Source organism: Lissotriton helveticus, chromosome 8, assembly GCF_964261635.1.
Source record: "Lissotriton helveticus chromosome 8, aLisHel1.1, whole genome shotgun sequence".
NCBI classification, from domain to species: domain Eukaryota; kingdom Metazoa; phylum Chordata; class Amphibia; order Caudata; family Salamandridae; genus Lissotriton; species Lissotriton helveticus.
The window spans coordinates 186,518,260-186,540,359 of record NC_136069.1 but is presented as its reverse complement, the minus strand read 5'-3'; the positions used below and the strand labels follow the sequence as shown (position 1 = coordinate 186,540,359).

Below are 22,100 nucleotides of genomic sequence, written 5' to 3'. Positions count from 1 at the left end.
TATATGCCTGGGTAAAGTGAAATTTCACATTTCACTCCCCATATTGTGTTAAAGTGCTGCTCAAATTCGACTTTGATGCTAGGAGCACTGGGCAAGGAGGATCTGCATTATTTCTGCAGATTCAGAACCCCTAAACTCTCTTCTAGTTGCATAGGGGATGGGGGTCCTGTTGAAATTAGGGAAATACTTATAAAATATGTTTCTATAACTCCTGGTGCTAGAAAACTGGCCCAAGTAATTTTCCCCATTGCAAATCCCATGGCCCATAGGTTAACATGGCAGGGAGTTATTAACAAAACTCCTGATGGGAAGGAGATAGAGCTACCTTTCAAACTCTTACTAGAATGGTAGGGAAAAATCCAACAATATTATATTGGTGAATTTCTCCTAAAGTGTACATACAAGAAGTAATAAGACGTTCTTGTTTGTAAGTCCAAATTCAGCCTTCCGGTGGTCTGCCCTGATTGGTCAGAGTTAAGTGGATTAGCCAGGCTGCTTTGAAGAGGTGATAAAGCACCCCTGGGGTTAACAACTCTGCTGGGAAGGCAGTGTGCTGGTGTATATTAATGCCAGGCCAGGGTGTAGAGTTGTAAACCATGCTCTTCAATGGCAGAGGGGAGGCCTGCGTTTCAGTTTCACTCTTAAACTCTTGACCCAGAGTCCGGGCTAAGTTCAAGGAAGTTATGTGCAGATGGTAGGGGGAGAGTCCATGGAGATAAGCCATCCCAGGGGGTGTGTTTAGCCAGCTCTTACCTCCTTGCTGGCAAATCAGCCATTATGAATTTGGAAGGTTGGTGCCCTCTGGGACAAAACAATGCCACACTCTACAGGATGTGGTCATTACTATGAGGAGTTACCCTGCTCTCATTGATCAGAAATGACCTGTTGCTTGACCCAGAGAATTTTGAATACGTATCTGAGGAGCTGAAGACTGCACCAACTGAAACTGCAGCCCCGTGGATTACCTTGCTGAGACAGAACTAAAGGGTGGACTACGTGCAAGCTACAGGTTAACAGAGCTCACCTGGACGTCCCCCACAAATAATTCCCAGCCTCGAGTACCAGTGGATTTATGAGGGTGTTGTTCAAGTGGATTGCAGAATTGAGGTTTCACACTTTCAGGGACCCTTTTGGAGATTCCAGAACCTTGGATTGTGTGTTGGATACTTTGGAACACGCAAGCAGAACTTCAGGAAGGAGTTCTATCTGGACCCTCGCCTGCTAGAGAAGGCGCAACACATTTGATGAGATTCTCCAGAACAATTTTAAAGGTGTCCCTGTCGGAGAAAACGAAATGACTAAAAGGGGCACTGTTGGTTTCGAAGCACTAGAAAGTGACTAATCTTTAACAATTCATATCTCTGGTTCCCTACAGTGGATTTTTTTCGTTTTGGTGTCATTTAAAAGATAAAAATATTACCTATTTATATAAATTGGTGTTGGATTTTTATTTTGTGTTGTGTCTTAATTATTTACTGAAATGGTGTTTTTAAATGCATTACATACCTGTCTTTGAAGTTAAGCCTGTCTGCTCGCAGCCACGTTACCAAGGCATAGGAATAATTTTCTAAGACCTATGCTGGGTCCTACCATGTGTTAGTGGCCTTATGGCCAGTGGCAGACCTACATTTGCCCGTACCAATAACCCACTTTGCAACAGACAATTAATTAGCATTTTCTGTTTCTAAGACTTGATTATATATATATGTAGTTATTTCTTACAGTTATATTTTCCTCTGAGTGCAATTATGAGTACTAGTTTCTTTAGATTTTCTTTTATTTACTTACGGTCTTCAAAGGGCCAGTGTTATTAAAAGTGTCCCAGTGTTAATTTCAATTTCCCATGGAACTTTCCTATATTCTTTTCTTTTCAATCCTCTGGGTCGACAACATTGCTTAGACCCCTGCAGGTGCATCCTAATAGTGCTCCTTGCCTTGCACCTGTGGCCCTGCCTATAGGATCCTTGGGTGATGGATGCGCTTATGCTCCACAGATTCCCATCTCATGACCCATGATTGTTCCTCTGGCCCTGCCAAGAAGAATGGGATAGCTATTCTTCTTGCCCAGAAGTTCCATGGTAAACTAATATCCATGATTACGTAACTAAAAGGGAGGGTGCTTCCGGTTAGACTGCGGCCCTTCACTTCACCTTCCCCCTGGCTAACATACACAAACCAAATGAGCTGCAGAAACCCTTTATCCTCAACGTGCTTGTGATAGACCTTGCTTCCCCTGATACAGCCATTTTGATTTGAGGAGACCTTAACCTGGTAATGGGCCCCAAGATGGATCGCTCGAACCAACGCTCCTCTCAAACAGGAGACTTTTCAGCTCTCGAACCTTAGTCAGCCTGTGTCAGAGAGGCGAGCATAGAATCCCAATCCCTTTCGGACCACGCACCAATAGCGTTAACCTTGCGGTTGAACATTGCTCAGCGCTGTACTGAACACTGGCGACTGCGACATGCCATGTTTCAATCTCCTTCCACGGTTTCGGCGATACATACTGCGCTAGAAGACTATCTCCGTAATAATTACCTTGAAGGGGCCTGTCTCCCTTCGGTGTGGGAGGCACTAAAACTCATCCTTAGGGGAGAACTTATCACTATTGCAGCTGCTGAGAACCGGCTGCATCGGGAAATAGGCGACACCCGCACCCTATTCGACAGAGGAGAATCAGCCGCCCTGATTCTGCTTGACTGCTCTGCCTTCGACACCGTCTCCAGCACACTCTGATTGATTGACTGTGCTAGATCGCAATCGCATACAACGCGTTCAGATGGTGGCATCCTTTCTCACGGGGCGCACACAGACAATCTATGTCCCTCTCTTCACCTCTTAAGCCATGCGCACCATCTGCAGCATCCCACAAGGCTTATCACTCAGCCCAACATTCTTCATCTACATTACACCCCTCGCCAACATTGTTAGAACCCACCACATCAACTTAGTCTTCTACACAGATGACACCATCCAGCTCATCTTCTTGCTTTCAGCGGACCTGACCACAATAAAGACTGATGACATAGTGGAAGAACACTTGCCTGAAGCTCAAAATGGACAAATCAGAAGTACTGATCTGCGACAGACATACCGACATCTGTGAATGACTCCTGGTGGCCATCAGAGTTCTGACCCACACCCACTCTGAAACATCACGCCCGCAAGTTGTAATACAGTTACTTGGAGTTACTTTAAGCAACCAACTCTGGTAGAGAGCCAGTCCTGCCAACTCGCCCCAGCAGGTATCTTCAGTTGTTGTGGCCCTGTGCTATGAACATGAGGTCAGCCAACTAACCCTTGGAGTCTCTTGCTTCAGCTGGGTGTTGTTAGGGTGCCATTTAATGATTTTGCTCAGCATCTTCAGGATGTAGAAGTAGAATGTTGTGAGGATCTTGATTTGAGTGGTCATGTCCAGTTGGGTTTCAGTCACTTTCTTGAGGTTCCTGGCATAGGCGATACAGGTGGGTGTCTGTCCAGAGTTGGCTGGTGTTATTGCCACAAACTACAATTTCAGTCTTGTTGGTTTTTCCAGTGGCAAATTTGGTGATGAAACGTAGCGAAATGTTTCCTATTGTGAGGGTTCTTGTCTAAGAGGGATGGTATGACTTGCGTGGGCATAGGAGAGGGTGTGGATATCATATCCACTGACCAAGTCGTCCAGGGAAGTTGTTAGAAATGGGATCTCTGGTTGGCTAAGGCTTTAGACAAAGCCAGGCAGAGACCACCACTCTAGTCAGGGCAAGGGAGTTACACGCCAGCGATAACCCCTGCTCAACCCCTTGGTAGCTTAGCAAGAGCAGTCAGGCTTATCCCGAAGGCCATGTGTAAAGCGTTCGCGCATGCACCCAGCAACAGCATACCAGGCACACCACAAAAGAAACTCCACACAAGGTTATATCAAAAATAGCCTTTGTATTCTCATAACATATTAGAATAGTAATCACACAAATGTACACTGTTCCACCTGGCACCGGGCAATATTTACAGGGGATTATATACACAATTCAGGGCCACTAGGACCACTGTCAGAACCATCACAAGGTGAACTTAGTAAATGTAGAACATATAATAAATGTAGAACACAACCAGTAATTACTGGCAAACATTGTCCTCAGCATCATTCGTAACACAAACCATAGTATGCACAGTATCACCTTAGGCGTGAAATATATTCTGCACCAACCTCATAAGCCTAAACATATTAGACCATAACCTCCCAAGCATAACTCCCATTAGGGGCATAAATCACAGTAGAGAATAACTCAAAACATAAACACAGTATGCAAAACCTCATAATCATAAAACCACATTTAGAGGCATAAATCGGGGTGTGTAAATCACAGTACATGAATCGCATTTCCTAGCACCGCATAAATCACATTAGGGCCTGGCGCCCTACAAACCTAACAGTCCCCCTGATCAATGTGCCTTCTCAAAAGGGGCGCAAATGCCCTATGTCCCAATGTCAGGGCGACTGCCAATGCAGCAGAATCCATGTGCGCAATTGCTCAGACCTAAACGTTGCAGCTGTCACTAAGTGCTGTACAGCTGTGAAAGTACCAGGGCAGAGGAGTGCATCTCACTCCTGTCGCCTTAAGAATGCCTCCAAAGAACTGTGGCCTAAACATTGTAGCTGGCACTAATTGCTGCGTAGCTGGGAATGAAAAAAGCCCTGGGCACTCAATGTGCCCCCGGAACAAATATGCTCATCTCGCAGTAGCTGCCCGTGCTGGTGCAGCGCAGCTGGGAATGAGTAAAAGGGGCCCCGGCACATCTGTGCTCCATGGGTCCCACTACGGCGCTTTAAGTAAATGTGCGCCAACGTTAGAGTGGCCCGCAACGGCGGGTCCGCTCGTGGCATATAGGCCCTGTGCCTTCACTGGCACCAACAACCTGTGCCAAGAAATGCCCCCAAGCCCTACTCTGGGACTTTGTAAAGAAAATGGCTCCCACTTGTAGGAGCGGCCCGCTTCCTGGCGGGATCGCTCAGAGACCGAGAACTCGTGCTGTTCTATGCTCTGCACCAACTAGGGAGAAGCCCTACTCACCGGGCTCTCTCCTCTCTCGTCAAGTGGCCTGCGGGGTACGCGGGGAAGGCTCTCCACCCGTTGGACTCTCCCGGTCTCCTCGCTTCACTCGAGCCCCCTCCTGGGACCTGGGGCTTCATAGGCACATGCAGGGCTCCCACCGGCAGACGGGCGCCATGCTCGAGCAGACGCCGCCTTCTTCTCAGCTCTGCCGCTTCCGTCCGCAAGGCCCTGCCCATAACCAGGCAGGCCGCAGCAGAGATTTCTTTTCTCGTTCTCGTGGCGACAATGAGGGGTAGGCTCCCTCTTAATTTAAAATATAAAGCTGGGTGGGCTCCCGCAAATTAATGAAAGCAAAATGCGGGGTGGGCACCTGCTCGGTGCGCAACCGTGCGGGGTGGGCACCCGGTTCAGCCTGCATCACGGGGGAATCCCTCCGATGGGGATTCCCATTAAAAGGGCGGCAGCAGCGCTGCGAAGCCCACGCTCTTCCCTTCTGGGGAAATAAAAATAAAGCGCTCACAAGGCGCTAGGTGCAGAAAAAGCTCTGAAGGTCCTGGACTCTAGCAAGAAAGCAGAAGGGTCCCAAAAGTCTTTAGAGATGAAGGGGCAATGCAGGGCCCATAGAGGCAGCCCCCCCCCCTGGGCCACAAGAACTGAACAACCTCATGGGGTCACAGCCCCTCTACTTATACCAACATTTCCTTTGTCTGTAGTGCAGGGCATGGGGGAACCAGACGCAACTGGTTCAGGGGGAATTTGGAGCACTTTGTTTTGCAAGCTCCTCTTCCCCTTTGTCAGGTGGGGGCTAGGTGGTCAGACACATCACAGGGGGCGGAGCCAGCATTTACTAGGGCAGGCACCATCCTATTCAGAGTCAGGGGATTACCCCTCCCACTATTCCTAGCCCTGATGTCCTATTCAGCCCGGGGCTGACTCACCCTGCCCCTACTGGAGCCCCACACACCTCCCAGCCCCTGTCACTCACAAGCCAGACATGCAATTCACATCAGGCAGTCAGGCAGGCAGACACAAAGCACAAGAAATTCCAACTTCTAAAAGTAAAACACACAAGATGATGGACGGAATGTTGCACAATGGCAAAACATTCACCCCCAGTCACAGATCTGGGTTTAATCCATCGTTATTTTGCTCACCAAGCAACCCAGTTCAGACATGGCCATATGCAAATCAGTCTTGACCCTGTGCCTCATGGGAACAGTCCAGCCCGGACTGCCAAGGCATGTTTTCCTTGGACCGGAATCAAGCATCCTAGGACCGGTTTCTGGCTATCAGCCGTCTTCAGCCAGGATAGCTTGACTCCAGTGGCTTAGTGAGCACGGGACCCACGTCTGGGCATACCCTTCCCACATAGGGTGAATAGCAAAACACACAGACATGGCATTTGGCAATGTCTGAACTGGGGTGGCAGAGTGGGCTAGAGAACGGTGATGGATTAAACCCAGATCTCTTGACTGGGTGTGAGTGTTTGATTGGTTCAGATGCTCCGTCCATCTCGACCCCCTTTTGTACCACTTTGTTTGCCATAAGTTGGCAGGGTATGCTCAGACGTGAGTCCCTTGCTCACTTTGCCACTGGATTCAAGCAAGCCGGGCTGAAGACAGCTGAAATTCCAGAAACCGGTCCTCTGAAGCTTGTTTCCAGTCCAGGGAAGGCATGGCTTGGCAGTTCGGGCTGGACTGTTCCCATGAGGCACAGGGTCAGACTGATTTGCATATGGCCATGTCTGAACTGGTGCGGCAGAGTGGGCTAAAGAACGGTGATGGATTAAACCCAGATCTCTTGACTGGGTGTGAGTGCTTGATTGGTTCAGATGCTCCGTCCATCACCACCCCTTTTTGTACAACTTCTAAAAGTGGCATTTCTAAAATAACCACAATATATCTGCGCACACCATTGCGCAGCATTTATTCTCATAAATTCAGACATACTAAATTTGACCACGCTGCTCCTCCCATACCATGAATTACCACTGAGACACACTGATCTGGGACTCCCCAATGCATTCCTATGGGAGGGCAGGCCAACCGTACTAAATGTACACAGCGAGCGCACACACTTTACACTGGACCACAGTGCTAAAGTACCTAGAGGACTAAAACCACCAACACCAGGTCACAGAAAAGACAAAAAGTTTAGGGGTGAACTAGCCAAGTAGGGCCAAGTCCAACAGAAGACATGTATGATTTGAAGATGGTTGGGCTGTGGGATGAACCTTGAGGCACCCCCAGATGAATTTGCAGGCTTTCGAGGTATACAGGGCCAATCTGCTGGCATGGCTTCTGTTGGTCAAGAAGGAGTAGATCTAGCAGAGAGCGAGTCTTTGGATCCCAATCTCATGCAAGCAACAGATTAGGATGAGGATGGGGTGGAGGAACAGGACAAATGCATCTGAGAGGCCCAGGAGTATGAGGGCTGCTGTTTTAGGTCTCGCCCTGGCAGCGCTTGAGCTGTCGCTTGGAGACGTGCTGTATCTAGGATACGGACTTGAAAAAACACCCATTTTTATTGGTTCCTCTTGCTGTCCTTTTGAAAATCTAGCTTTTCATTGGGAAATACACTTAGTGGTCCCTCCTTTAGAAATGTTGTATTCTCCCATGAGGACTGCCCCACTGAGGTGGTGTTACTGTTCAGGTTATTTATGCTTAGAGAGAACTCTTTTAAAAAAAATGTTTTAGTTGGCCTGCCTTCTTGCTCATTATTTGTTCTGTTTACTTGTGAAAGTAAACTTCTGCTGCTTCATTTGCTTGCCGTCCCTTTATGCCTCCCCCTCCCACAACACTGCTTTGGTATCTCCATGTCCCCTAATCTCCCTATGCCTCCACCTCACCCCTCCCACAATATCGCTCGCAGGCCCCCACCACCACCACCACTCAAGGCCACTGCTGTTTTGCTCGTTTTTTTGTTTGGTTACTTTAGGCATAACTTGCAGTGCTGTGCCCTCGGGGGAATTTAAACAATCAGCCCATTATCACAGGATATTGAGCCAACACCAGACTCTAACACTGATCCCCAGCTCATCAGACGGCAGCTTTTACCGCTGCACCATATTGAAATGAAATTAAATGAAATTGGGTATTTGTAAAGCGCGCGGATACTCACTGAGAGTGTCCCAGCGCTAATCTCAAAAACAGAAACAGAAAGAGGCCTGCCCTGACACCATAGTGAGATTGTTGGAACAGCCACGTTTTAAGTTGTTTCCTAAAAGACAGCAAGTCCTGCGTCAGTCTAAGGTAAGGGGGCAATTCATTCCACAGACGAGGAGCTTGAACCTGAAATGATAGTCCTCCTATCCGAGATCTCATGATCTTGGGAATCACCATGAGGGATTGTCGCGAGGATCTTAGGACCCGTTGAGGCTGATATGGTTGGATCCTATTTCTCAAGTAAACAGCCCCCATTATCATGGAAGGCACGATAAGCGAGCACTAGGGCCTTAAACTTGACCCTCTTTCTCACCGGAAGCCAGTGCAGCTCCTTCAGGTGGGGCGGCATGCATGTTCTGGGGTTTACTATTAGAATAGCTCTGGCTGCAGCATTCTGGACAACCTGCAGCCGATTGAGCAAATAAACTCTGGCAGCCCTAGATATGTAATCCAACCAAGATGTAATTAAGGCTTGCACTATGATCTTACGGGATTCCACCAGGAGAAGAGGAGGAACGTTTTTTACCATTCTTATCAAGCTTGAGCAAGTACTAGCGACAGCTTGAATTTGGGCCTTCATTGCTAGACTAGTGTCCAACTTGACTACAGTTTTAACCGTGCTGACTGGGGCTGACAGGGGGGCGGGGGGGCATGGGGAGGGGACATATCGCTGGGCCACCATAAATTCCAGTCAGCACAGGGGGGGCAGCCGAAAAAGATGATTTCGGATTTTTCTGGATTACACTTGAGTTGATTAGTCCTATTGAAGAAAAGACCTCAGTTAAAAATTTATTTTTCTCCCTTCCATGAAAACTCACACCCCTGTCACAAGTGAACAGGAGTTGAGTGTCGTCGGCATAGGAAATAATCTTTGCTCCGTGCAATTTTGCCAGACGAGCGAGTGGGGCCATATACATTTTAAAAAGTGTGGGGCTCCAAAATAAAGCCCAGCGGGACCCCCACTTGCATTGGAGGAATGGCAGCTGTAAAAGGCGGAGTCCGAATTTCCTGCTGCCGCTCCGTAAGACAGGAAGCAAACCAATTGTACACCGTGCCCCCAACACCACACTACAACCTGTGCAAGAGCCGGTCATGGGGCACGGTGTCAAAGGCTGTGCATAAATCCAGCAGTATCAGCACAGCACTGCCCCCTTGTCCATCTGAGTTATTCTTTCCCTAGCCATGTTGCAGGGTGTAGTACCATATGTGGCTAAAAGAGGTCCAAAGGGTCACCTAGTGACAGCCTGTGGTACTGCACTCTCACAACACTGCTTGTTCTTTCTTCATCGGAACACCCATTTTCTGTTGCCTAAGTGATTACTCATCCTTTAGTTATTCACTGACCATTATTTATGTTCTAGTTACCATTTTGCTGCTTGCACTGCAAAATAAAGTGTTTGCAATATTCCACTCAGAAAATGCAAAACATCTACCTGGGGGCAGGCACATAATGCCTTAATATAGCAAATATTTATGCCTTGAATCGGTGTCTGTTCTAGTATTGGCATTTATTTGTACTGTTGTGTAGAACATGACATTCTTAAAGCCCAAACGCCGCCCTTTAATATTTAAAGAATATTTCCATCCTGAAGGCTTACGTAAATATGTGACAAGTAAATAGAGAAAGCGCCAAAAGAGTAGCACGTGTTGCCCATCAGGGCAACACTTGGAAATAATTATAAGTGCTTTTATCCCTTTGAACATGTCCCTTGTAACGAGTCTTAAAACTGATTTGCAGCATCAATTCAGTTGGTGAACTAGGAGGCTTTAAAAGTCCACTTTTCTGTAACTTGAGAGATACATGCTTTTATGTCTGGATTTTATTAGGAGCCTTGATGCATGGAGAGTGTCGAGTATTTTGCCACTACCGTGTCCCCGCTTCCTGCCTGTCTAATATGTTGCTTCTCAATCTTTGTTTCCAGTATGAATTCCCAAATTCTTTCCAACTTATCTCTAGGTTCCAAAGCCAGGCCCCACTTACATTTAATGGTAACTGATGGGAACCTTGAAGCAGTGCCTCCCTTTTCCTCTAATTTCGCACCCATCTGCCCCCAATTAAAACGAGAAACGCAGAAATGGAAACGTGTGCCCAGCTGCATTTTTTCTGTTTATAATTGCATTAAGTGTGCAGTACATTATGTGGCTAATTGAGGTCCCTTTACAACTCCACAGGGACACCTAGTAACAGCCTGTTGTACTGAACCCTTTCCTTTCTTCAAGGATGTTCGTTTATTACTTATGCTACTGCTAGAATATTTTTGGGCAAAAAAAGCTAAAACATTATTTGCAGTGCCAGTAGTTCAAGTTTTCACTAATGAAAGATCTATTGCATTGCAAATGCTTGTTTCCTTTGTGGGGGATAATGAGGATGTCATCTGTGGTGGTAAGTGCTGTGGTTGGGCCTGAAGCCGGACTGCATTCTGTCATGGTGTTGTTGGTTGCTGAGGCGGTCTGCGAGGCATCTGTTAATTAGTTTCTCTAAACTTTGATTGGGTAAGGTAGCACAAGATTGGTCTCTAGGTGGTGAGAGTTGTTGGTTCTGCAGAGGGCTCTTGACCTGGGGAATGACTGTGGTGGGTTTCCAGGTTCCTAGGAAGGTGAATTGGGCATTGAGGATTGGTACAAGTAGTTCGCTAATGGGCTGTAATCCTTTTGTGAAGGTGTGGTGTGGACAGAGGTCCCAGGGGCTCTCAGCGTTGAAAGACTTCATGTCAGTTGTGGTCTTAATTGTAATGACAGGCCACAATTTCAGGGTCCATTTTTGCCTGAGAGGAAAGTAGAGTACAGTAGGGTAGGTTAATGGGGGTGACTGGTTCCAATTAGGAGTGTCTGGGGGATGAAATGGAGGTGTTGTTGCAGAAACTTTGAGAGATTTTTGCACAGGTGATCTGAACTCTTTTTGGAAGATGAGTACTTTGCGGGTGTTGGTGACGGGGTCAATTTGGTATGTGAGAGCTGCGTGCTTAGTATTCCAGATCTGTTGGTGGTAAAGTCCCAGGGTGGATTTGTTGGTGTTCTGGTCTGTGGTGTCTTGATTCCTTCTCCATATACGATCCTGTTACTTGCAGTGACGCTTCGTCATTCTGCGTTTGTGCAGTCAAGCTCTAGGTGTTTTGCTGATGTATCACAGCATGTGCTTGACACCCTTGCCTCCAACTGTTCAAGTTCTTGTAGGCTTATGGCATGCTGCTGGTGTCTTTGGGCTGGTTTGCAGAAAGGGCTGCAGTCCAGTTCTTCCCTGGGATGTTTTTCCTGCTCCGTTGGGCATGCTCAGTGGTGGTGGCGTGGGACGGTGGTGCTCAACCTGACAATGGGGTGGTCTGACCTGGCGATGGGTGATGACTTGTCGACAGTGACATTGTTGAAGGAGGTAAAAATTAGATCCAAAAGGTGTCTGACAGTATGAGTGGGTTCGGTTATGCGTTGGATGAGGCCTAGGTTTCCATGATTTTCTAGGAGGGCTGTCAATTTGGGGGCGGTATGTTTTTCAAGGTGCAAGTTCAGGTCTCCGTTTAGCATGAAGGTGCTGGAGTCGATGAGGAGTAGTGCAATGAAGTCTGTGAAATCACCGGCGAAGTTGGTGTGAGGTCCTGGTGGTTTGTATGCGAGGGTTCCACATAGGGTGCAGTTGGCAATAGTAGCATTAGGGTGAAGACGGCAGAAGTTGGTTACTGCTTAAAAGGTTTCCTGATCCAGTCGGACGTCTGGGGAATATTCAAAATGTGAGGAATCTGCTGTTAGAGTATCACCAGAAACAGTATTACCAAAAGTAAGTAACTTGTTCATTAAAGGTTCTTTGTTATGGAATTTGATCGTTTTTTTTTTACTCTTGGGTTTAAACTGTTCAGTCTGATGGCGCGACTGTAGGCAGGTTAACATAAAGCTGTTTAGGAGCTAAAGTGTCAAGTTAATGCTGCTTTCAGGTTTTCTTCTAAACCTCTAGGATTTTGTTTCTGTATTTTTCAGGACATTCCTTGTTTTGTCCGAGGCTTTATGTCCATGGAGCATAAAATAACAGATGTAAGTATGCCTTCAAGTACATTTTTAACAAGTTTTGTCAAAGCAGAAACGTCTATATTTGGCTGCTGCTCTGTTGACTTTGTTAATGCTTATTTCATTAAATTATTTTTAAGTAAAGTACAAAAGAAAAACTTTAAGATTGAGATGACCTTGTGTGCCTAAGCACAGACTGTAATCCATGAATGTTTTTGGTCTACTCTAATAAAACCATTCTGAGAAGACTGCCTTTGTGAGCGCAATCATGTGCGCACACACACATAGGTAGCTGCCTGTAAGGGAGTTTGTTGTACTTTAATATTCAGACATGGCTGCACGCCTACATCAAGGCATCTTTGAATATTATTTTTATAAAGTAAACGAGAACCTTCAGAGGTGGCCACTTGAGTAGTCTAATGTATGCATGTGCATTGCTGGACTTCCGTGAATGGTTTTTCTTGTACTTTATAGAAACATTCAAAATGGCCTCCCGTGGGTGGCGATGGGTGCATAAGAATGAAATGCCATCTTTTAATGTTTTTTTCCCTAAAGTCCAACAAAACATTTTCAAAGGTGGACGCCCATGTGCGCAAGCGCCCATGTAGTTGCATGCATGCTAACCCGGGGATGGCTATTTTAACATGTTTTCATGCAAAGTGGAATACAAAATAAGTATGTTAGTATATCAAGGCATGCAAACGGCCCGGTAGCAATGGGGGATGCAATTCTAGACCCTTGCCAAAGAAAATGTAATAAATAATAACAAACGTTTGTGTACTTCAAGCCCTGACACTTGTGGGCACTGTTTTCTCTGTGGATGACTGCATTGTGCTTTCCAGAAATATTGTGCTTTCCAGAAATATTATGATTCACACAAAAGGCAACCAGTAGCTGAAGTAGCCTGACCCACTACCCCATGCTGTTTGCTGTGTAAAATGTAAGTGACACTGCAACAGACTAATAAACTGAGAGGGCTGACTGAAATTACTTTATGTATGTATCTATATTTATATTTTACGATTCTATTTTGGGAAAACAAAAGATCCTGTGCTAGTGCCAGATATAACAAGTAAGTCAATTTATTTTTACTGTTATTGTATGCTGTCCAGCCTGCATGCAATATTATTAATCATTCTAAGAAGCAGTGCAGATTTCGAAATAATGTAGCTAATTTAAAACTCAGTAAGAGTACGTTTTTTTTTTTTAAATGTCTAAATGTGAAACGTATGTACTGAAAACACACACAAGTTAACAATTACTCCATAGACACGTAGATAGACAATGTAGTTCTTCAGGAAGGCATTGTCTTAACATTCATTTGCTTTAGAGCAGTCAAATAAGATTATTTAGCATTTCGTCAGAAGAACATCCATGAATTCATACAGTATAAAATCAAATTGAAAAGGTTTATAAAATATAAATCCAATCCAAAATATTCATTGTGAGAAGTTGGCCTGGTATATGATGTTCACTATTCTAGTGAGCACCTTGCACCAGTCCAAACAACCCTTATGGTGGTGGTTGTAAAGTCAACCTTATAGACCAGCTATCCTAGTGGTAGCATGGACAAAGCAGTCTTAGGCTAACACTTCAGAGAGCATGTGAAGCCAATTGTTTTACCAATAATAATCCCTTGAATACTAAATGAAAAGGACACCACACAAGGTATATATCAAATATATCTGTATTTATTACTAACACAACCCCTTTGCACTCTTTATGAGGTCAGAGTTCGAGATACAGCACAAGTTACTCAATCAGCATACTATAAGTTGCACAAATACAATTCTGCCCTAGGGGCCTCACGAGCCATATACTAAAGAATTGGTATAAGGACCACTTCAGGAAAGGTGAGTAGGCCTAGGGCCTAGGAAATCGCCGGGGCTACACTGACCAACCAAAGGAATGGAAGTAGGAGGCCCACAGGATGCGTGTGCAGTGTCTAAACACACAAGCGGGTTACCATAGACTTTCAATGGGAACGTAAAGTTTACAAAGTAGTTGATTTCGGACCCTTCCGGGTGGACTTCGGGAAAACCCAGTTAAACTAGGACACTTGGATAGTTGTTACCCATGGGAGCACCGGAGTACTCTAGTTACCTCACCCAGGGAAGCCGGGTGCATAGGTGTTCTTTTGTGTCGGGTTTCGTCGTCGAATCCTATGGAGAGCTGCAAGAAGATGCTGCAGGCGACCAGGAGGAAGATGTCCGGGTGGATCCAAGGGTGGATCGGAGTCGAGAATAACCTGAAAGCAGAGAGGACAGAGTCTGGGTCACTAGCCAGTGACCGGGTAGGAACCAGGAAGGAACCAGGCGATGTCGAGATGCAATCAGGTGAGGATGCAAAGCTTGTCTTTGCAGCCATGTGGACCAGGAAGCGTTGACGACGACAAGGAGCTGGATACGGACTGTCCCACGAAGGATCTCGCTGTTGGCGGTGTCTGCTTCCGGATTGAAGTCAACAAGCCTTGGCAAAGGCAACCCAAGCAGAAAGGGAAGATTGGCTTCTTGTTCAGACCAGCAAGGTCTGGGGAGCTTCCCCTTTACAGGAAAGCAGGAGCAAGCCCAGAGCAACCAGGCAAGCAGTGTTGATTAAAGGTGATTTCTTCAGGAGGGCCACTAGCCAACGGGCTAGCAACCGCGAAGACGCGTCGAGGAGAAATGCAGCCACAGGCCCCACGTTGCACTCATGGAGTGTGGAGGGCTGAGCATCGGTGCACTTACAGCTCGGGGTTGGGGCTTCTCAAACCCCAATGCACAACTTCGAGGACGCCTCAGAAGCTGCACAGTTAGCAAAAAGCAGGTACTGCAGGATGTCCGGTCTCACGTCTCTCGTGTCTGCCACGGGTCTCAGCTTTGCTGTGGATGTGGGTCGGAGTCCGAGAAGCCTGGAAGTCCAGGGACTGCGTCACTAGGTCGTCGGGATCCGCCTGGAGCATCGACGAAGCAAACCGGCAAGTTACTGGTGGTGTCTGTTTGCACATGGTGGTCTCTCCTTGACCACAAGGAAGATTCTTCAGTCTTCTAGTTGCAGTAGAATGTCGAATGTCCAGAGTTTCGTTTCAGAGTTTCAGTTCAGAATAATCTAAAGTCTCTAGACTCAGCTCCTAGTTTTATACTAATCTAAGGGGCTGGATTACCTGCTAGGTCCCTCCTAAAAGTGGAATCAGGGAAGGGGGTGGTTGCACCCCTTTCCCTTTGTCCAGTTTCACGCCAGAGCTGGGGCTGGAGTGCCCCAGCAACTGGTTTGCACCGGGCTATGCATGGAGCACCTTGTGTGTCCCAGGCAGTGTCTCATTTCATTCAACCCACTCAGCCCCAATACACTACAGGCTGCTGTCTGGGGAGGTGCCAGCACCACCCAAGACAGGAAACCTATTGTCCAGGCCTCCCCTGCCGGAGTTTCGTCCAGCAGCAGGAGGTCAGACTCGTGTCTGTGGCATCCATTTTGTGATGCTGAGGCTCTGTTTAACTTTCACCGGGTAAAGCTACAACTACATGTCTTCTCCCTCTAGAAGGGAGAAGAGAACTGGCGGGGGGGGGGGGGGGCAGTATTCCAAAGTGTATGACACCTTACACGACATGTTTTGATAAAGCCAAACCAAAGTTCGCATTAACCGCGAGGATTAAAATGCACTTAAGAGTATATGGTATGGCTATATCATAGAACAGCTATAAGGACATGGTTCCGAAAGCTGCAGACAGGCTGAGCTCATGCTAGAGCACCATGTCACATAAAACCAAGCACTCTGCCTCCAGGATTGTTAAGGCCTGCCATAGGAGTGACTCATAGGTATATATGTGTCTATATATAATGGTAGGTATAGGAATTCTATACCTAAGCAAGGGGTGATTACACGACCTTGCCCCAGCTGACTGATCAGTCAGTTGTGTCGGTTTGGATGGCCAGCCAGGGGTGGCATAATACATGCTGCAGCCCCTGGTAGGCCTTGGATGCACCTATGCCCTATGCCCTGGGTACCTATGGTACACTACACAGGGGCTCACAAGGTGACCCAATATCCAATTAGGTATGTACCTAAAGTACATGGAGTCCATTTTACAGAGAGAGCAGTTAGCCTGGGGCCCGGAATAGCAGGATCCCAGGGCAACTAAGTCAAAAACCAGCTAAACACTAGGCAAAAAGTTGGGGTAACCATATAGTCAGATATCCACCTTCCTACATTCATATTGTGAAATAGTTAAGTTTCATCGTTTTCACAGTGTTCTAAATTATCAATTCAATAACAATTAATTTTCATAAGATAAAAATGGGCACACGCACAATGTACATCATCAAAACTTGTAATGTCTCTTCTTGTATGGTCACCCTCAAGTTGTTTTGGACTGATGCTGCTGGTTATTCGACCCGGAGAGTGAACTGAGGCCTGCTTCCCAGACCTCAGTGCCTATGCCCTTTCCCTTAAACTGATCTTTCGAATTGGCTTTTACCCAATTGGCTGAGCTGGCTTACCTGTAAGTCCCTGGTAAATGGTATGTATCTAGGTTATGTAAATTAGTGGGCCACACACAGGGATGGTAGCACTGATTGTGCCACCCTGGTTGAGACACAAGTAGAACAAGACTCCCAGCCTGCCATTTAGGCTATGAGGGTAGTTTTAACTGCTGGCCCGACTTTGCCAATTAAAACTATGGTAAAGCCAGACTTCTCCCTGGTATATGTGCAAATCACCCCTGTGGCAGGCCTAGCGAGTCCTTAGGCAGGGTGCAACATATCCCATGGGCAGAACATTTTGAATGTAAAATCTGTAATCTGACGTTTGTACTATGGGAAATCTTGGTCAGCCATTAGGTGAGTCCAAAATTACAGACTGACCCCTTAGCTAACTCTGGAATGGTGCAACCAATGTGGGTAATCCAAGATATCACACAACACGTTACACTAAGCCCAACATGATTCTCGGGTCGAAATTAATGTACCAAGTTGCAGTGTGGAACTTTAGCAAAGTTGACACTTTGTTGGCTTCATTCCCATGTGCCCACACTGATTGCACATGAGGTCCTGTAGCCGAAACGGCTACATGGCCTCCTGGGAAGATGTACTAACGACTCACATGAAATAGGGGCCAGCTTTGGAAAGAGGTGTTGCCTCCATCCTGCAGGAAGCCACATGGGTTTTGGTCCAAAAGGCAATCTTCAAAGGAGAAGCCACCTTTGAAGGGCAAATGGATAACACTAGTGAGAGGGTCTGCTCCATTGTTCAGGTTGGCACTTGGTACAGGAGTGGGAAAACCAGTTTTCCAGAGGTGTGTAGCCCCCTTGGTAGCCAAACTTATGGGTTGGGCTTTGGAGCTCCACTCGCCAGGAGAGGGGTCCTGCCATATTATGAGTGGGCAATTTTGGAATGCCCAGATGCCACACTTTGCAGAAAGTGGTCATCATATGGGAGGGAACCTGGTACCGCATTGGCTGCCAACCACATCCTGCCCTGAGGGCATTTTCTGAGCATAAGTAGGGCACACCTGGTGCCCTGATCTCCGATCTCGGCTGGAATGAAAGACGGACCAAAGGAGGACTGCCCTGCTGCACCTTGACACCAGCAGAGAGAGGTTTCTCTGCTGTGGACTGCACCTGCTGAACCTGTTGGCTAGTAAAGGTGAGGGACTGCCTTGCTTGAAGAGAAGCCGTCCCCATAGCCCAGCCAAAGCCAAGAGACTCCAAGGACCAGTGAGGTGGCCTCCTTTTCTCAGCACACCAGCTGAGAAGCGTGCTGGGGCAACTTCGTACTTCCAAGTCTGCAAACTGCCTCTGTGCTTCACCTGTGACTAAGACCAGATAAAAAAGTTGCACCCGAGTTCACTGAGCCTGGAATTGTTGCTGAGGTGCAGCTTGACCCCCAGAGGACGAATTATTGACTTGGGAAGGGTTGCCTGTGACCTTAATACTGGGCGACCAGTAGTCTGTGGCGACTAGACCTCTGCCAGCACCGAGAGGACTTTAAGGGACGTCGACCCTGTGACCACCCCATCACATCCTCTGCATTCTTTTGAGCATCTTCAGCATCCTTCATCCCTTAGATCAGGACCGCTTCCATAGGAAAACCCAACAACAGATAAAAGTGCTTGGAACTGACTGAGTATTGCTTCACCTACTGAGGTAACTGTCTCTGAGGACCTTGCTGGTTTCCCTGACTGGCTACCTACTGGAGTTTGTCGCCCAAAGTCACTGTAAGTCAACATTTCAACTAGCCAAACCTTTTGGTGAAAATATTTCTAAGTGTCAAATTTGTTGAATTTGCCAATGCTTGTTCGCAGTTGGGTTAAATAATCCGATTTGCTATATCGTGTAAATTCTATATCTCCTGTACCCTTCAGTGGATCTTTTTCATTGTGGTGTCTAAAATACATACAAATGCAGTATTTATTTATTTATTTATTCAAAGTTTTATATAGCGCGAACAAGATCCTTACAGATATCAGAGCGCTTCACAAAGACAGGGTAGGGGCAGTAGGAATGAACAGAGATAATGGAAGCAATATAATAGTCACTGACATGATAGGATAATAATAACATACATAACACATATCAATATACAAACAGGTAAACGGGTAATATAAGACGGCACCAATCATTGATCCGACTAAAGAGGTGTTCAGGTACACCTTGGGTGTGTGGATGGCTTATACCAATGTCTTAGTGTATAGAGAACACTGAGTGGGGGCATCGGGAGAGTGAATCAGAAAACCAAAGTGTAACATATATCGGTCAGTATTAAGAGAGTAGCGTAAGAGTGTCCCCCATCAAGTAGAAGTATAGTGCCAAAGGACAAGGTGAACAGTGATACAGAGCCATGCAGAGTCTCTGATCCAGCACCTATAAGGATCAGGAGATCTTGGCCAGAAGGATGGTTTTCACCTCTTTCTTGAAGAGTGCGGTGGAGGAGATAAGCCTGGTTTCAGGAGGGAGCGCATTCCAGATCCTGGGTGCCATTCCTGAGAAGTAACGCTTGTATGTTTTCTCTTTCCGGAATCTACGAGGTTTCAGGAGTAGATTTTTTGTACTTCTATTGGATCTCGAACCTCCTGATATAGACAACTTTTGAGCGAGGTAGTTGGGTGCCTTGTGGTGCACGGCCGCGTGTGTCATAACAGCAATTTTTAGCTGTATTCTGGCTTCAAAAGGCAGCCATTTTAGAGACTTTAAATCTTGGGATATATGCGAGTGTTTTCTTGAGCCAGTAATGAGTCTCGTGGCAGCGTTCAGTGAGGCTCTTAAGGGTGCTGTTGTGGATAGTGGGAGTCCGCTGAGGGCCACAATTCCGTAGTCTATTCAAGGGATGACTAAAGCTTGTACAGCAGTTTGGAAGTCTTCGGCAGGGAGGAAAGGTTTAATTTTCCTCAGTGTGTTGATTTGGAAATTAGCTCCTTTTGTGGCTTTGCTAACGTGCTGCTGCATGTTGAGCTTGGCGTCGAGTGTGATGCCTAGGGATTTTGCCGAATCCACGATGGTAGGTTGGACATTGAGTGCTGTTAGGTTATTGAGCCAGGTTTGGGTGGTGGAAATTTTCGCCGGGGGTGAGATGAGTAGGAACTCAGTTTTCAGAGCATTTAGTTTGAGGTGATTATCGGCCAGCCATGATTGAGTGTTAATAAGTGTGGAGTTCAGATGTTTGATATCTTCCGGGGATTGTAGCTTTAGGTAAAGTTGTGTGTCGTCGGCGTACATATGGAATTGGACATTGGAAGCTTGGAGCAAGGTGGCGAGCGGTTCCATGACGAGGTTGAACAGTGTGGGGGAGAGGGAGGATCCTTGTGGGACACCTAGATCTGCAGGCACAGGTGTAGATAGCACATTGTCAATCTTGAACTTCTGATACCGGTTGTGAAGGAAGGACGAAAACCATTTGAGAACAGTTCCCGATAGACCCATTCTAGTGCTTAGCAGCTCCAGCAAGTTCTCATGTTTGACCGTGTCAAATGCTGAAGAGAGGTCAAGAAGGATGAGGAGGCAGGACTCATTGAGATCAAGAATTTGGAGGGCGTCATCAATTATGTGTGTCATAGCTGTTTCCGTGCTATGTTTCGCTCGGAAGCCTGATTGATGAGGGTTGAGGAGGTCAAATTGATCAATGTGTTTTGTTAGTTGGAGTTGGACACATTTCTCCAGCAGTTTGGCCAGGGTGGGGATATTGGTGATGGGTCGGTAATTGTTTAGGTCAGACGGATCAGCTGTAGGTTTCTTGAGTATAGGCGTGACTTGCTCCACCTTAAGGGAGTCTGGAATGAGGCCTTGTTGTAGGGAGCTGTTGATTATTTTGGTCCAGAGAGGGAGGAGCCAGGGGATGAAGTCTTTTACAGCATTAGCAGGTAGAGGGTCTGTGAGGTGATTAGAGGGCTTCACGGTGCAGAGCAGTTTGTGTATTGCTTCTTCCGAGTAGGTATCGAAGTACAGCCAGGATGCCTTGTTTTTAGGTTGATTGTTAGACATTCTGGTGTTGTTGGGGAATCGGCTTACATCCATGATGAGGTCATTTCTTATGTTGTCAGACTTTAGCTTAAAGAAAGCAGAGAAGGCTTCACAGTGTGGGGTGTCGCTTGTTGTGCTGTTTGATTGTAAGGGTTGTGTCTTTGTTTGGGTCTTGATTAGTTCAAACAGCTTTCTTGGCCTGTTTTTTGCTTGGTCCAGCTGGCGGCTAAAGAAGTCCGACTTTGTGCGCTTTATTTTCCTGAAGTAGGCATTTCTCTTGTTTTTAAGCCTTTTGAGGTGCAGTGCTGAAGGGTACGATCTCCAGGTGCGCTCTGCCATTCGCATAGTACGCCTGTCGTCATTGAGTCTATCGTCCTACCAGGGGTTAGAAATTTTGGTGGAGACTCTCTTCAGTTGCAGTGGGGCGACTTCATTGACTATTGTATTCATAGAGTCACGGTAGTGGTCGGTCAGTGATTGAACATCCGAGGCATCTGAAGGGGGAAGGAGGAGATTGCCGATGTGGGGAGGCAGGGTAGAGGGTTTAAGATTCTTCATGTCCCTTTTCCATGTTTTGGATTTGATTGGTTGAGCCGGGTTGGGTTTAACTTTTTCATTGATAAAGAAGGTGATAATGTGGTGATCTGACCAGTCGCAGGGTTGGATCGCCTCCAGTTGTGTAGAGTTCTCTTTGGCAATGATGAGATCGAGTATCGAGCCTTTGTCGTGTGTTGGTCTATCGCATATTTGGGTGAGGTCAAGCGCATTAAGGAAAGTTTTGAGACTATTCACCACTGTGTCTTTCTGATCGTTCCAGTGGAGATTGAAGTCACCCAGGTAGACTTGGGTGGTCTGCCGACCGGCATTGGAAGTGATCATGTCCAGGAGTTGTTGGGTGAATATGAGATTGTCACCAGGCGGGTGATAGATGAGATGTAAAGCACAAACTTGTTTGCCCTCGCTGGTGATGTCGAGGCAGAGGAGTTCACAGGAGGAAAGGGAGGGGGAGTTGACTTTAGTAACGGAGAGGTTGCTCCTAAAAATGCATGCAATTCCCCCGCCCGTCTTGCCAGGGGACCTGTCCAGCCTAATGATGTGATAACTGGGAGGGACTAGTATGTCCATAATCGGGGTAGAGGCTTCAGTAAGCCACGTTTCCGTTAGAATGGCTAGGTCCAGATCCATAGCTGAGACGAGATCAGCGATGTCGGAGGAGTGTCTCTGGGCCGATCTGCAATTGAGTAGGATGCATTTGAGTTTGGGAGAGAGAAGGGTGGTCGATATTTCTAGAGTGAGTGGAACTTTTCTGAGGTTGTTAGGGACGGAACCTCTGTTGTTGTGTGTTGGGAGCCTCAGAGGGTTTGTAAGAATTGTGGATATGGGGATGTGCGTGTTGGATATGTGTTTTACCGGACCTGGGCCATAAGAGCGTAGGAGAGAACATAGGTCGCGGTCCGACAATAGGTTGAGGACACGACGGG

General features: G+C 46.8%; 1 protein-coding gene across 3 annotated transcripts in view; it reads left to right on the top strand.

The window, feature by feature from the left end:
* Nucleotides 1-22,100, top strand: part of TTC3 (tetratricopeptide repeat domain 3) — a 1,911,479-nt gene that overhangs the window by 94,659 nt on the left and 1,794,720 nt on the right. For all 3 annotated transcript variants that reach the window (XM_078656864.1, XM_078656865.1, XM_078656863.1), the window contains exon 6: nucleotides 12,164-12,217. In XM_078656864.1, coding sequence (XP_078512990.1) covers nucleotides 12,164-12,217 — 54 coding nt within the window. The remainder of the gene's footprint in view (nucleotides 1-12,163; nucleotides 12,218-22,100) is intronic.